General features: G+C 34.6%; 3 protein-coding genes across 3 annotated transcripts; all 3 read left to right on the top strand.

Moving 5' to 3' along the window:
* Window positions 1-4,383: 4,383 nt before the first annotated feature.
* On the top strand, window positions 4,384-5,254 carry PHYBLDRAFT_109339 (hypothetical protein; the record flags this gene model as incomplete). Its single annotated transcript, XM_018428104.1, has 2 exons — window positions 4,384-4,549; window positions 4,671-5,254. 2 exons carry the CDS (start codon window positions 4,384-4,386, stop codon window positions 5,252-5,254), a joined length of 750 nt encoding a protein of 249 aa, XP_018294753.1.
* A 3,871-nt stretch (window positions 5,255-9,125) lies between these two features.
* Window positions 9,126-10,184, top strand: PHYBLDRAFT_154725 (hypothetical protein; the record flags this gene model as incomplete). The annotated part of the gene is made up of 4 exons (XM_018433349.1): window positions 9,126-9,162; window positions 9,248-9,279; window positions 9,396-10,011; window positions 10,141-10,184. 4 exons carry the CDS (start codon window positions 9,126-9,128, stop codon window positions 10,182-10,184), a joined length of 729 nt encoding a protein of 242 aa, XP_018294752.1.
* A 3,042-nt stretch (window positions 10,185-13,226) lies between these two features.
* On the top strand, window positions 13,227-16,124 carry PHYBLDRAFT_131661 (hypothetical protein; the record flags this gene model as incomplete). The annotated part of the gene is made up of 4 exons (XM_018429432.1): window positions 13,227-13,441; window positions 13,531-13,629; window positions 13,762-14,460; window positions 14,569-16,124. Coding segments are annotated over 4 exons (2,344 nt in total), but the record flags the coding sequence as incomplete, so codon positions are not given.
* Window positions 16,125-17,612: the final 1,488 nt, after the last annotated feature.

Here is a 17,612-nt window from a genome sequence, read left to right as displayed (position 1 = left end):
AAATAAATAAATCCGAGTCTATCAGCAGCTTTATACAAACAAACAAATGAATAAAAGCCTAACCATTGTATGCAATTCATACTAAATATTGGCTTTAGATTATAAAGCTAGGAAAAAAAAACAAACAAACAGACGGAACAGGTACACATTATAACAACGGAATCATTAAATAGCTCAAGTAGACAAGTAAAATAAGTAATCCAATAAAAACTAAATCAATTGATTGCTTGCTAAAAGTTATGTAAATATATATATATATATATATCCATAATTGTGTATTAAGGATAGTACTAATTTACTTGTTCATCGAATTTTTTTATAGCACAAATACTGAGATAGAACTATAATAATAATAATGATAATGATAATGATAACAAAATCAAGCATTTGGATAAAGTTACTTTTTTTTTGTAAAAGTATTGACTTTATACTTGCTTGCCTCTTTCTTTGTTTCTATATGAGGTTAAATAGTGCACAGACTCTAAGCTGAATGAATAATCATTCCTAAACTTTAGATAGATATAGTAGCAGTAACTTTATATTTTCCAACACTCTGTACCTTTTATTTCCATCTATTAATATATATATATATATATGAAAGAATAGAAATAAAGCAAAAGGTTCCAGATTGTACAAAAAACAAGTATTTTTTTTGGATATTGGCTATTTACAGCAACGCCAAAAAAAAGCGTGCAAATTATATGTATAAATAATAAAAGGAAGGTGCAAATGGGTTTGATTGTACAAAGAAATTCTTTATCTACCTACATATCTCATGTATATATTATGGTTATGGTTATGATTATTATTATGATTTTCCCATAGTTATTTACTGAAGAAAAAAAAAGTTAGACAGTGTGCCGATCTCTCTCTCTCTCTCTATCTCTTTATATATTTTGACTTTTTTTTTTTGCTTTTTCAGCTCCAAAGTTTATGGAGCACGATAACCATAAAAAAATAAGATAAATTAAAGAAAGTAAATCTTGTTTAGTATTCAATAGTATAATCACTTTCTAAGAGAAGATAGAAATGGCAATAGATGATAGATCATTACTCTTTTGTTGGTGTTTGTTTTGTTTTGTTTTACTTGCTGATTATGCAATGAGATATAAGTGCTTTGTGTGGACGTGATGTGATATGATTGGATTGTATAGATAGAAATGTATTTACAAATATGTAGAGAAGAAAAGCTATTAACAGTTTACAGATATAATTAGCCAATACACAAATAAAATAAAATAAAAAAGAAAGAAAGAAAGAAAAAACATTTGTAGATTGGTGTAATTCTTTATGGTTGTGCAATGTAACCATCGTCGCTCAGCCGTTGTATCTCTCTCTCCCTCTCTCTCTCTTTCTATGTGTGCGTGTGTGAGTGTGTTTTCGGATAGTATCCGAAGAGTATTACAGATTATTGATTGGACAATGCAATACAATTCAAGCCATGTCAATGTAATAAATATCATTTCAAGTCTGATTCAAAGTGGGTAGTTAGCAATATACATACTGGCTTCTTTGGCCTGTGATATAAAACTGGCGTATATATGACATGATACTACATATGCACAAGACAAGAAGATCATAATAATTAATCAAATCCCCTTTTACTTATATATATATATATATATGTGTGTGTGTGTACTATATGTTATATTATAATATTTTTTTTCCTTTCTCTTTTTTTTGTACTTGTAACCCATTCGATGGATCGAATAATAACCAACGGCCCGATTCAAATGATCGGCCTAGCAACCGTTGCTTAGCAACATATTAGTAAAATAACAATAATGGTCTCGGATTAGTTACCTAGGCAACAAATCGAACTAATATGCTTGTTTTTTTCTTCTGGCTAATGTAACTGCACTGTACTGCACTGCACAAGGTAATCTTTGTATTGGTTTAAATGGCTGAAACCAATAAATAAATAAATAAATAAAAGGTGAGAGTAAGAGAACCTCTTGTCTTTGCCTTTGTCTTTGTTTTGTCTTGACTTGTCTAAGCAGCAACAACTAATAACGCTAATTATAATTATAATAATTATAGTAATTTATATGACACATGGGGAAATGGGGGGAGGGAAGGAGGGGGAGAAAGAGAGAGAAAGGTAAGCATGACTGACTCCTTGTTTCTGTTTTACCTTGCACAATAATTTTTTTTTCTTTCTTTCAATACAAACAGGTCTACCTATTTTATTTGTCTCGGGTAGACTCTATGATATATGTATATATATATAAAAATAATGCTTTAAATCCCAGTTCTTTGTCTTACTAATTGTGTACACATTTGAGTCTATTACTGTATTATACGTATATATTCTTTATGCTTAAATATTTCTTTCTTTTTTTTAGTATCAGTACTATTAAGTAAAAGTAAAAGTAGAGTAAAATAGAGTAAAGTGTGCTATAGTATAGTACATTATAATAAAGCAAAACCAAATAGTGAATGTAATGAAATGAAAATCTTGTGAAAATCGATCAATAACCTTTCTACACCATTATATATATATATATATATATATACATACATTGTGTGTATGTCTTTCTTTCTATATATATATTTTTTACTCCTCCCTCCCCTACTCACTTGCTCACTCACTCGCTTACTCGCTCACTAACTTTATACACATATACTTATTCAATTACTTAGCATGGTATCCAATGGCGACTGTTTCATTAGTAAACAACCGTCAATTATCAAAAAAAAGAAAACCGAATATACTGTTTTTTTATATTTGTTTCTTTCTTTTTTCTCTTCTTTTTTGTTGTTGTTGTTGTTATTTATTTTTTTGATGGGCTACAGATCCGGTTTCCATGCGATTCGGATTTTCTGGTTGTGTGTGTGTGCGTATAGTGTGTGTGTGTGTGTGTGTGTGTTGTCGTATCACAAATGTTGAGGCTCCAACGCCCATCTGTGATGGGTGGTAACACATCTTTAGTTACCCCAACCAACCACTACACACATAGGTGGCTCATCAATACTCATTTTCTACAGTAGATTTATTTATACAATCGCATCTCTAAATCTGATAGGATAATGTGGTTACACAAACCCGCAAAAGATGGATATTACAAACCCAGTAAAAGCAACTTCTTTACACACAAACACATAGACACACAGATCTATATTTTTAAAAGAAAATAATATTTATATATCTATATAAAATATTTTATTACATTATATTATATTATATATATAACAGAGTTATTGAATTGATTTGAATAACCATTTCCTGTCAATAATAATGGCAGAATCAGTTTCGGTAAATAATTTAAACGAAATCCAAGGTGCAACATCTCCCCTTCTTTTTTTCTTCTTTTTTCTTACTTGCTTCCCCTTGACCCCCCTTTTTTCAACTTTTGTATCTATGTATCTATGTATCTATGTATCTATGTATATATAGGCACTCAAGTATATAACACATACATAGATATATTTAGATGTACAAATGTTCTTTAAATAACCTGTATTATATACATATATATATACAAGCACAATCACACAAGAACACACACACACACAGAGAGAGAGAGAGGCACATATATACATACAAATATCTTTTGAATAACAATAATAATAATAATGAGAACTTATTAGGCTAAAATACAAAACACATTTGATTCAAAATGACAAGACTTGATAGCTAATTAAGTAGTCAGTTAATTAATTGGATACATATTGTTGTTGTATATTGTATATAAAACGCATAAAACAGTCTTTATTTATTTTGCAACCAAAATAATAATAATAAAAAAAAAGAGAAAAAAGTAACCTAGCAACCTAGTAACCAAAGCAACCAAGCAGTAGAAAGCTATATACTCTATATATATATTTATTTTATTTATATAAATAAAATTATTGTTATTTATTTATTTTATTTATTATTTTTTGTTGGTTCAAGAAACCTTTTTTTTACCTTCTCTTTCGCTTAGACCAACACTTGACACGTGTAGCCCTTTATTCCTATTCCTCTTCTTCTTCTTCGTCTTTTTCTTTAAACATTTTTTTATAAAAAGTATATATAAGTATATATTTTATTTATTTATTTATTGGAAAGATAATATATATATATAGATAGATATACAAATATCTATAGATATAGATATATTTATTTATTTGAATATACATTATAAAATATAAGCATACACATATATATATATATATACACACATTATATATATATAGTATAATATAGATACATACATACAAACATACACATACACACATATATAATATATATATTATTTATATACAATTTTCTGTCTTTTTTTCATATTTATATATAATATATATATTTTTATAAATATATAATACAATTTTTATCCTCCTCCACCCCCCTCTCCCTCCCCCACCCCCCCCTTCTCCTTCTCTTCTGTCAACATCATTAGGATGACTGAGACATTCCATGGCTACATTGAAACAACGCAAGACGTATTGTTGGTTTTCGAAGGTTGCAGACGTGGCTTATTGCCAAGAGTGAGAAGACGACTTCAAGAAAAGGAACGCAAGACAATTCAGTCAGGTTCTGTATTTGTGTTTGACGAAAGAGAGTCAGGTAAAACTAAACCTTATAAAAACAAAGCATTGTTCAATTTATTTATTTATTTATTTTCTTGGTTGACTTGGTTGCTTGCACATTCAACTAAATCTGTAAACCGTCTTATTTCTGTCATAAGGTATCAAACGGTGGACAGACGGCTTTATATGGAGTCCTTCTAGGATCCTGGGAAACTTTTTGATTTATCGTGAGCTGGACAAACGGTCTACAGACAAAAAACTATCCTTGTCGAGTATATCAGGCGCTGATGCACGACAACGGAGCTACAGTGCAGATCAAACCAACTCATCCTCGGCCGCAGCAGCAGCAGCAGCAGCAGCGGACATGACAGCAGACCGTAACCGAGAACGCCGGCTTGTCGGTAGTTTGTCAGATTCCTACAAATTCCGCAAAGATGGACTGGTGAAGAAGACGATGGCAATCGTAGTGAACGGAGTATCCCAACATTTGATATCCTACTACAACCCCGAAGATATTCTTCAGAGCAAATTGCGTACACCATCTTCGGTCGCAGAATTGGCTGGCCTTGAGATCTCACCCGACCTGCTCGTCAAGCACAACTTTCGCATCCCACCTGTGGTTGAACCTGCATTCGACGAAGGCGACCCAATGCAAGCCAGCCATTACCCACACGATTATGGGGGTAAGTTAATAAATACAAATATAAATATTTTTCAAAAACAAAACCAAAAAAAAAAATGACTCACCAACAAACCAAATATATAAAATACATAAAATACATATAAAAATGACTGATTTACTGGCATATTTTTACTGACCCACTCACTTCATCGTCATCGTCATCTTCACCATCTTCATTATCGTTATCGTTATCATTCTTGCTTTCTTTTCTATCTCTTTTAGATCGTCGTGTGAATCCCAACCCGCTGCGGAGCATGTCCGTTGGATCTGTGCGCACGTCTGAGCATTTCCAAAACACGGTCATGCCCCGATCAGATATGATGTACAGCTCGCCTTATACACAGCAACAAACCCAAAGCCAACAGCAGCAGCGTATGGATATAGATGGACCACAAAAGCATTCGCCAACAATGCCTTACGGAAATCAGCCAATGTCAATCATGTACACCGGAGGATATCCTACCGGTATCCCATCCCCAACCGGCATGTCATCCTCTCCTGGTACTCCCATGCTGTCACCCGCTCGTCCGTCCTATCAACACCAACGCCATTACTCCACCTCGTCAATCTCGTCAAACTCACTGCCTTCGCCTCTGTCCCGTCTTGACCGCAACAACAGCTATGATGTGCCTATGCATCATCAGGAACGTCACATCCGTCAACAGCCCCAACACTACCCCCCTTCCTCCTCCTCCTCCTCATTTGCACAAGTCCATCCCCATATGATCAATCCAGACTATTCGGATCACCGTATGTCAGATGCCCAACACACTTTGGGTGTGAATGGCCAAGAGCAGGAAAGACAAGCCCAACAGGCCCAACAAGTACAGGCTCAGGCACAGGCACAGGCACAGGCACAGGCACAGGCACAGGCACAGGCACAGGCACAAGCGCAAGCACAAGTACAGGCACAAGCACAAGCACAAGCACAGGCTCAAGCACAGGCACAGGCACAGGCACAAGCACAAGCACAGGCACAGGCACAGGCACAGGCACAAGCCCAAGCCCAAGCACAGGCTCAAGCACAAGCCCAGGCCCAGGCCCAGGCCCAGGCTCAAGCCCAGGCTCAAGCACAAGCACAAGCACAGACACAGCAACAGCAGCAGCAACAGCGTTTTGCTACAAATCCCAATATTGGACAATTATTGAATCCAGTTCATCCTCTGCACCGTACATCACCAATGCAAGAAACAGCAACTCACCCACAGGCCATGATGCATTCCATGGCACTTTCTAACCAACACCAACACCAACAGAATCAACAGCAGCAGCATCAACCTACATCGTACAATGATTACATTACACCTATTCCTCCTAATGTAGTCATGACAGATAACCAACAGCAGAGAAATGGCAGCGGTGGAAGTGTTAGCGGTGGAAGTGGCAGTGGTGGAGGTGGCAGCGGCAGCGGCAGCGGTGGCGGTGGAGGTGGCAGTGGCAGTGGTGGAGGTGGAGGTGGCGGCGGAAGTTCACGCGAAGAAGGAAATTACGGCAACTCCAATTATTACTATGATCATCGAGAGCCACTCGGTAATCAACTTATGAATAGTGGTGTACCTCTCTTCCAGAATGGAGTTTTGCCCACATCCCACTCCATGTAAAACAGCATTTACACACGTACATTTCACACATCTTACCAAAACACTCATACACACATACACGCACTACACATCATCCACCCCCCAAAAAAAAACAAAGCAAAAAACTAAGAGAGAGAGATAAAGAAGAGAAAAGACATCTTTAAGAAACTTTCATGTGTATATTTATGAAAGAAAAAAAAATACCTCTTTACTTCTTTCTCTCACCATACCCTTCAACCTCTCTTTAAATTCACAAAATATCTCGATTTTTTCCACCGTCCTATCCCTTTTCCCTCCAAAAAAAAAAGTCAAGAAGAAGAAGATGTCAAGAATTGGTAGGAGTAATAGTAACAGCAAACACAATTATCACGACCAAGACTCATGGACCAAGACCATCAACGACGGCGCTAGTAGTAATATTAATAGTGATGGTAGCATAAGAAATACGTACAATATTTCTACAAGTGTTTATGTGCTTCTAGTGTGTTTTCATCCCCTTTTTCTTCTACTTCTTCTTCTACTACTTCTTCTTCTACTTCTTTATCGTTTTGTATTCGCTTTTTTTTTTATTTCTTTCTTCTTCTTCTTCTTATTATTATTATTATTATTATTATTATTATTATTATTATTTCTATTTTATTTCTATTTTACTTTTTTCTTTTCTTGTTGCTGCTGTTGATTTTTTTTCTTTATTTTTTTGTTGAATATTCAGATATTTACATTTTTATACATATATATATTCATATATATAAAACACACCCACAGATTCACATTCACACAAAGAGATATTGTATATATTTTATATATAAAAGAGAGGAAAGAATATATATATATATATACATATATACATTTATAACTTGTATGTATACCTATCTGTCTGCCTGTCTGCCTGCCTGTCTACCAACGTATAGTTGTATTTATATACAATATATAAAATATTCCATTATTGTCATGTCTCGGTTGCCTCCCGAGGCGGGGAAAATTTCAAAGAGTAGTACGATACAAATAATATATTTTTACTTGATTATACACACACAATACATTTTGTATGTGTAGATGCCTATGTACCTTTTCTTCCATTTTGTGTGTAGTGTATGTATTAAGTTTAATGCTCGTTGAAGAGTAAAACCTTCTTATCCCCTCCTCTTTTTCTGTATATTATATTATATTTTCTCTCTCTCTCTTTCTTTCTCTTAATCTTTATCTTTATTTCTCTCTTTCTCCCTCTATCCCGCCCCTCTTCTTCTTCCTTGCTTCCTTGATTCCTTCCTCCTTGATGTCACACCAACACGCCTGGTCCTACCTCGTGTCAACCGAGCCTGGGCGCATGAACAGAACAATCAAGTACCCAAAAATAAATAAAACAAAATAATTACTGATACACATCGATATTTACAATCCTCATACTTGTACATTCATGATTTCATTATTAATCGAACAAAATATTAAATATTCTTTTTTTTTAATGTGCCAAAAAGTCAAATAATGCATTACAGTGACGACATCAAAATATAAAACGTTCATTTACACGTGCAATTTTGGACACCCGGCACACAACTTTCTTTATTTTTTTTTCTGGTTTTTTTTTGGTTGCGGTGTTTAGAAAACATAAAAGTCTATCCAATCAAAGGAACTCTATACCTAAAAGAAGTAAATAAATAAATAAATACAAAAAATGAATGAGTGAGTGAGCAAGTGAGTGAACGGATCGATGGATTTGATGGGTAGGAAAACCCAATACCAATATTTTTTTACTCTATTTTACTCTATTTTACTCTCCACCCTCCCCCCCCTTTTTTTTTATTTTACTTTCCATTTTTATCTATCTATCTAAAATAAAAATAAAAATCGTATCCTACTCCCCCCATCCAAAAAGCACAAAAAAATCCCCTATTCCACTCCCCCACCACACACCCCCCTCCCTCACACACGCACACACACTCTCTCTCTCTTTCTCTCTCCCTTGCCCTTTCTTTTTTTTTTCGCTCTTTCTCTTTCTCTCTCTCTCTTTCTTTCTCTCTTGCTCATCACTTCTCCTAAACCAACCAATACCCTTTAACATCTTACAGTACAATGACCAACGTAAGCATCATCTTGGACAAACGCCCAAAGTTTCTTTTAAATGTTATTTGCTTACCCCCTTCAATATAATGTAATATAATATATTATTTATTTATATTAAATTATGTTATGTTATGTTATGTTATATTATATTTAATTTTACAACAATAAACGTACCTAACCTTGCTTTGTTTTCTCTCTATCTAGGAACGCGATGACAGAGTATGATTCCTGGACTTATATTGAATGATATCTGGATTGTATTAAATAGTTCTATTATCTAGGTTTACATGGCCAAGATTGCCGAACAAGCTGAACGTTACGACGGTAATAATATAAATGTTACAAACATAAATGTGTAAAGTGTGTAGAAGAGTATGTATGTTTCTTACTTCTTTTATTCAATATATAGAGATGGTTTCATATATGAAGGACGTTGCAAAGGTAAAAATAACTAAATTACATTACATTAAATTTAATTTAATTAATAAATATATTAACCTATATAACAATAATACTATTTGTTTAATATATAAACCAAAAACAAAAAAAAAACAAAGTTGGGTGTTGATCTGACTGTTGAGGAACGCAACCTGTTGTCGGTTGCTTACAAGAATGTGATTGGTGCCCGTCGTGCTTCATGGAGAATCGTGTCCTCCATCGAGCAAAAGGAGGAATCAAAGGGTCACAACGCCCAGGTCGCCAAGATCAAGGAATACCGCAACAAGATCGAGAACGAGCTCTACGATGTCTGCAACGACATCCTTGCTCTTCTCAAGGACCACCTTATTCCCTCTGCTACCGAGGGTGAGGCCAAGGTCTTCTACTACAAGATGAAGGGTGACTACCACCGCTATGTTGCCGAGTACGCCACCGGTGACGAGCGTAAGGAGGCTGCCACTGCTGCCCATGAGGCATACAAGGCTGCCACCGATGTTGCCCAGGTCGAGTTGGCCACCACCCACCCTATCCGTCTCGGTCTCGCCCTCAACTTCTCTGTCTTCTACTACGAGATCCTCAACTCCCCCGACCGTGCTTGCCACCTTGCCAAGCAGGCATTTGATGATGCCATTGCCGAGCTTGACACTCTTTCCGAGGAATCCTACAAGGACTCTACTCTCATCATGCAGCTCTTGAGAGACAACCTCACCCTGTGGACCTCTGATCTCCAAGAGGGTAAGTTAATTTTTTTCTTTGTTTCTTTATTCAATAGAGATTATAAAGAGAAGTGTCTATATATATATATATAAATATAAATATAAATATATATACGTGCGTGTGTGCTTATTTGTGTATGCCTTGTAGAAAATGACAGAGCCGAAAGAAGAGAAGAGGACTCGCGCGATTAAATATATATAATCTATTATTATTTTTTTACCTTTTTCTTTTTCTTCTTCTTCTTATTTTTGGATTCCCCCATTTCCCTTACCCCCACCCCCCCTTGCCCACTCTTCTTCTTCTCCCCCAAAGTTTCTTACAAAAAACTCTCAAACACAACAATATCAAGTAACCCACCCCACCAAGTGCGCACACACACACACACACACAAACTCTCCCTTTGTCTTTCAAACACCAAACTCAGACACAGACACACAAACCCTTTTTTTTTTCTCTCTCTTTATCTATCCCACACACACAACAACAACAACAAATTTTTTTTTTTATATTTATATTTATATTGTAATTATTATTTTTATTTTTTATTATATAAAAATACAAATATAAATATAATTATATAAAAAGAATTTTTTTTGTGTATTCAAAATATTAAAAAAAAAAAAGACTAAAAACCAAACTTACTTATAGAACGGTCGTAAATGCCAAAATGCGCCATTTTAAAATCATGTATGCGGAGTATGTAATTGAAAACATCGATATTATCGCCGAATTCTGGATCTGTATTTCCAGTCAATGGGATTTTCTTTTTATTTTTATTTTTAGTAGTATTTCAATTGAAATCCCCCTTTCTTTAATTTTTTTTTTTAATTAAAAAAAAAAAAAAGTTAAAATATGAATGAACAAAGCTTTTTCTTTAAAAATTTTTTTTGAGGGGAAGAAAGGAGGAAAGGGGTTTAGATGTAAATGGCTTTACAATGAAAGAAGATTACTGTTATGCTAAATATGATGATGATTATGATACATACATATATATATATATATTGTTTTTAGAATTTATACTTTTTCTTTCAAAAAACAAATAATAATTATAGGATACATAGTGCATTTTATGGTTTTTATATTACCTTATTTTAAGTTTATGAAGTTCATTACAAACAGACTAAAAGAGATAAGTTGACCATTATCGAATGCTCGTGAAAATAATGACCTTGTTTTATAGACATATTACAGTTCCATGTTGACGTTTCTGCTTTAACTCTTACCGATTCTCTTTTCCTATATTTTCTTTTATATATTTACTTTAAGCTGAAGAGATATTAGTCTGTGAATAAGAATGTTGGTTATCTTCAAACAATAACAATAGTAGTAGTATAAGGATCTATTATCTTGATCAGTAACGTCTTTGATTTGATTTGATTATTCAAGAATGTGAATTTTGTTTATCAGCGATTGTGTATATATGTATGTATGGATATGGAGTAATAATTCAAATTCCAAATACTTGTAACAACAATTCACGAATATTGAAATAAATGAGATTATTTGGACATTACTAGCAAATGCTTATACTTTTATTAACAAAACAGAACCATTATAATGTGTTCTTTACTTACCTATCTATTGTATGAATAAGTTGAACCTATTTTATAGCCTATAAGTGTATATCTTTTTTAGTCAACTGAAAGAATTGATATTATCAGAATATAAAGTGCCTTGTATTAAACGCAATGATAGAAAGATAGTCAAGTGAGAAATTAAATCATTAAAGATCTAATAAAAAAAACAATCACTCTCTAGTCGATAAAGTTTCTCTCTTTTCCTTCCATACACAGCCCCTTAAGAAACCAATAATTGTTAAACCTTGGTATTAACTACAGACAGCAACAAAAAATGCTCAATTGGGATTGAGTTCAGAATAGTACAAAAAAAAAGACAAGGCAGATCGATATTCTCGAGACATAATATAATCTTATTCTTATTTTGAGGCTTTTAGAATTTGGAATAGGAGGTTATTATTCACACAATGGAAATTGTAGCTCTTTTCATATGGGGCATCTTTATTCTTTTATTTTCTTTTGCTTATTTGGTGTTCAAGAATAGCTTTCAGAAAGCTAATTTAATTGTCTCTGTAAGCAGTTACATTGCCATTATGAGTACATGCCATTTAGATTCCTCTCCCTTCTCTCTCTGAACAGTCATTATTGTCTAAACATATCTTGGCTCTTGTTGTCGACACTATAATAACAGAAACAAAAGGAGTAATCTAGCTTGGATAAATCCTCTTGTATGGTCTTTATTTTTTTTTATGAAATACAAACTCATTAAGAAACGAACAATGCACCAGAAAAAAAAAATAGATTTCCAAATGTGGATTCCTAATTGCTCTTTTCGCATTACATGAACTCGCATGCTATTTTTTTTTAAAAAAAATCTTTCTTCATCTTCTTTGTTTTGTTTCACGTAATAGGATCTATATCTAAGTAATGAAATAAAGTGTTCCAGTTGATTGTTTCCAAAAAAAAAGCTTGTTCCTGAACATATAGATTGATCCAGGTCCGCGGCTCTCATTGTCAATAATTGCCTGTCAATATTTACACAGGAATTGCGTGCTAGTGTTTGCGTTTGTAAATCAATGTAAAATAAAGTTTGGAAGAAACAAGTGATGACGGAAATATATATATATATATATATTATCTTATTTAATAGCAATAGCAGTAGCAGTAGCAATAGTACTTAATAGTGGTATTAAGGAGTTATAGCAAATGCTCTTGTGACAGATTTTCTTTTCTTCTTCTCAACAAAATAAATGATTCCTATCTTTGGAACCTGTGACAAGGGATTTTGAAACAACGACATTTATTTTATACATACATTCTAATCTGATGGGTGACACGAATACTTGTCATTGTTTCAAAAATACACATACAACACAGACATAGACACATATATAAATATACAAGTCTAAATATATATATATATGTATACGATAATGAAGAGTAGCACCTTTCAGTTAGATCAACTGGATTTTTAGAACAAGTATGAATTTTATACAAACTACGCACACACCATTTTTTTTTATTAATTCATTAATCTATAAAATTCTTTCTTTTCTCTCTCTATTATAATAAATTACATATATTTTACATATATAATTCAATTCACTTCAATTGAATTAATTTCTATCTTTTATATATATATTCCCTTTTATTACATACTTAACTTACTTGAATACTTACACTTATATATATATATACATACACACTAAAAGACATAATGTCTACTATTCACATTGATCAACAGCCAAGGTCATTTAGAGATCAATGCACAGCAGCCATTAGTAATCTACCTGATCATTGCAAATCTTACATTACCCAACTATTTCCTATCGCGCACTGGTTGCCAAGATACAATTGGATTTGGCTGTCTGGAGACCTGGTGTGTGCGATTACAGTAGGAGCAATTGTAGTTCCTCAATCAATGGCATATGGTAAATCTTATACAAACAGATAAACCCTATATATATCGATATTTAATTAATATCAAAATCTATTACTAACTAATTAAAAAAATATATAGCAAAAATCGCAAATTTACCTCCACAATTTGGTCTATACTCTAGCTTTGTGGGTGTCATGATATATCCATTCCTGGGAACCAGTAAAGATATCAGTATTGGTAAATTAATTACATTTACATTTACAATTCCAATTACAATCATAATTATAGTTATAAAATTACACACACACACACACACACATATATATATATATATATATATTAAATTATTAATTTATTGAAATCTATTAGGCACCACTGCGATCATGTCTCTAATGGTCGGCCAGATCGTTGCTGACATAATGCAAACTCCAGAATACATCCAAGGCATCTGGACCTTGTCTTCCATAGCCGTCACTCTGGCCTTCTTTTCCGGAATCATCACCCTTGGCTTAGGCCTTCTACGCCTCGGAATCCTGTTCCACTTCATCTGCCAACCTGCAATCGCAGGATTCATGTCTGGCTCAGGAATAACAATCCTTATCAACCAACTCAACAAACTCCTCGGAATCCCCGGAATCAATACCACAGAAGTACCCTATCTTGTGTTTGGCAAAACCCTGCAGGCTCTTCCAAGAGCCAAAGTCGATGCTGCTTTTGGGCTTATTTCCTTGGCTTGGCTCTATGGCATCAAGTATCTCTCCGCTTGGCTAACCAAAAAATACCCCCAACACACCTCAAAAATATTCTTTTTAAACACCAGTCGTAACATTGTAGTCATCGTGTTCTCAACTCTGATTTCCTATCTTATCAACCACTTTGGAAACTACCAAACCAGCCCATTCAGTATTCTCGGAACCGTTCCCTCTGGATTCCAAAATATGGGCGTACCATCCCTTGACCCCTCATTAGTCTCTTCTCTGATCTCCTACATGCCAGGTGTAGTCGTCCTATTGATCATGGAACACTGTGCAATTGCAACCAGTCTCGGGAAATCCTCTGATTACACAAGTGAGTTTCCTTTTTCTTCTTCTAAAGATGTTTAAAAAATAACTAAAAAACACTTAATCATCCACCCATATGTATATAAATATATTTATTTACTAACTTCGCTTTTAGTCAATGTTAACCAGGAAATCATCGCTATTGGTCTAACAAACGTGTTTGGATCATTCTTTTCTGCATACCCAGCAACAGGTGCATTTTCTCGAACTGCAGTCATGTCAAAGTCAGGTTCTCGTACTCCACTCACAAACATCTTTGTCGGTATAATCGTTGTACTGGCAATCTACGTCTTTACTCCCGCCTTCCAGTTTATTTCCAGTGCTGCCCTTGCCGCTGTCATCATGAGCGCCATTCCTGATTTGTTGACTGGTCCCAGAGGCTGGATCAAATTGTGGAACATTCACCCTTCTGAGCTCTTGATATTCGCCTCATCATATATAATCGCTCTCTGCACCCGAATCGACATCAGTGTCTATGTACCGGTCGGAATCTCACTCGTCGTCCAACTCTACCGTGTCGCCCGCCCAAAGTACGCCGTGCTCGGAATCTTAGACCTGCCTATTTCTGAAAAGCATCCCGAACATATCCAATTCCACGCGTTTGACCACCCTGTCCTCGGTTCTCTGGTGCGTCCCATTGGTAAGGGAATCATTTGTTTCCAGCCTCAAGAGAACCTGGTATTCCAAAATTCGGCCTACGTGTTTGATAAACTAGCAGATGAAATCAAAACAAGTACCAAATGTGGCCAACCAATCCCAAAAAGAAATGGTGATCAACCCTGGAATATGATTATGAAAAAAAGCAATGATGACACTCTAGAGCATCAACAATCACTTCAAGCAATCATCCTCGACCTGTCAGGGGTTCATCAAATGGATGCTACCGGACTCGAACAATTGGTTCATTCTGCCCTGATGGCCCAACGCTATGCAGGTCACACCGTTCGCTGGTTTGTCGTTGTTCAGAACCCAAGTGTTCGCAAGACTTTGTTACTAGCCGGTTTTGGACGTCAGCTTACTTCGCCTTCTCACCGCCCATTCGTACCCGATCTTTGCCCTTCTTTCTCATCAAAGAAATCTCATGGACATGCGTTTGGAACCGAGGGTTGTGTCAATAGCCTACAAAAAGTAGACAAAGAAGACTCTGCTGAACAGCAGGTCCAGATAATTGAAGACATCAATTACCACGCAATTGACCGTGCCGAGCAAGGATCTCCTACAAACCAACCTGTGATTAAAAGTGACGCGAGTCTATCCTCAGACGGAGGTTCCGAATATTGTTATTGTGATCAAAACGGCGATACTACTACTACCGTTACTGCTCTTGACTCAGCAGTAGCTCACGTCCTTGATCGCTACCCATACTTTTTCTTTTCCCTTCAAGATGCCACACGTGCAGCCCTAGAGTTTATTGAAAATAACCCAATGCAAGAAAGTAATGCATAAGATCTTTCACACCTATATACATACGTCCACACATATATAACACCCACCCACCCATCGACCAACCAACCGACCCACATACTATATTATATTATATTACTTTACTTTACTTTACATTATTTTACATTATATATCCCTTGTCTTTTAAATCTTCTGTGTAGACTCCTTCATCTCCTTAATATCGTTGTATTAAATAAAAATAAAACAAACCCACATAATAATAAAACCAAATTTTGACCCATAAGACTATTAAATGGAGAGAACGTTTCATTAGTAGTGAGACTCTAATCTAAGAAAAACAAAGTTTTCTTTTATTTCTTAAAAAAGCAAAAAAGAAAAAGAAAACATAGTAACGAGATCAAATTATGACAGATGGCGGTACCATAGATACCAACTGCGTGCCTTGATATAATAGCGTGATTGGCTAGGAGCATAACAATAAATAGATAAATAAACGAGCACATACGCACACACACACAGATCTTGTTTCCTTTTTCTTTTTATTGGTATTAAATGTGACGCAATTACTTCTTTATCTAAAATACAATATATTCCAGAATAAAATGTGACATTTGATTCCCATGGCAACCAACTGTAAATTCTATGTATCATTTCATTTAAACTTTATAGAATTGGTTATCCGCCTCTGTACCACATTCCCCACCTTTTTCTTTCTTTCTCTCCTCCTTATTGTTTGTGTGTGTATATATACACACACACACAAGCATATATGGATATATATTTGAAATTAATTGCCACCAATAGAAATATTTTTGAATTACTCTTTCCAGCTTCAAGCTTAATCTTTATATTCTATTATATCGCACTATAATGTACTATTACTATTGTTGCCATGGTTATTTATTTTCTGGTCACAATAAACCAAAGCCAAACCAAAACAAGATTTAATCTAGCAAAAAAAATAACCTATACACAGGTACAGTTAGAGAAGCTTGATTTATTCGTCCATGTGAGATATTTATATAAAGTGTATATGCGTGTGCGTGCATAGATGGTCATTTGCATGGGTAGACTTTAAACAAAGAAATATTCAAAGTGCATTAAGTGAGACATGTCTATAAAGGTTTTGAGTTTTACACGTTTGATCTGTGGTGTGTGATACTATGTTTTAGGTGTGAAACCTTAAAGGTTTATTGACAAAATATATGCATATTATTTTCTTTCCTTTTTTTCTCTCAAACACAAAATAATTGTTCCTTCTCAATCTTGATACCAATTCAAGGTAAATAGATAAATATTCTATGGAATGAAATGATCTTGTATACAATTGCCAAAAGTATCACAGGATTGCCTTGTATTTTCCTATTTTCTCTCTCTCCTAATACATACATAGTGGATATATTTATTATTATCCGACACTGTACATGTTCCAAAATATATTTTATTTATATATTCATACAAGTCTATTTATTTTTGCTCAAGTGTCCAAGTCAGAAACCAAACTCAATATGTGTTCAACCCACTGACCATTTCAATGGTTTATAAGACTGGCTGTGACGTAGGTAGTAAAGAATCACGTTCTTTCCCCATCTTCTTCCTCTTCTCTCTTTCAAGTGGAGTTTCTGCCATTCACTTTCTATACACTTCAACTAGAGCCCGAATATTTTCTTCTAAAAAAGGTAAGCTAACAGTTTTAATGACGGTATATTTTGCTGTGTACGTTCTACAGGGATACAGATATAAGAGCACAAATAA

The sequence above is a fragment of the Phycomyces blakesleeanus genome, assembly GCF_001638985.1.
Source record: "Phycomyces blakesleeanus NRRL 1555(-) unplaced genomic scaffold PHYBLscaffold_5, whole genome shotgun sequence".
In the NCBI taxonomy this organism is placed as follows: Eukaryota; Fungi; Mucoromycota; class Mucoromycetes; order Mucorales; family Phycomycetaceae; genus Phycomyces; species Phycomyces blakesleeanus.
This window is presented reverse-complemented; position numbering and strand designations above follow the sequence as displayed.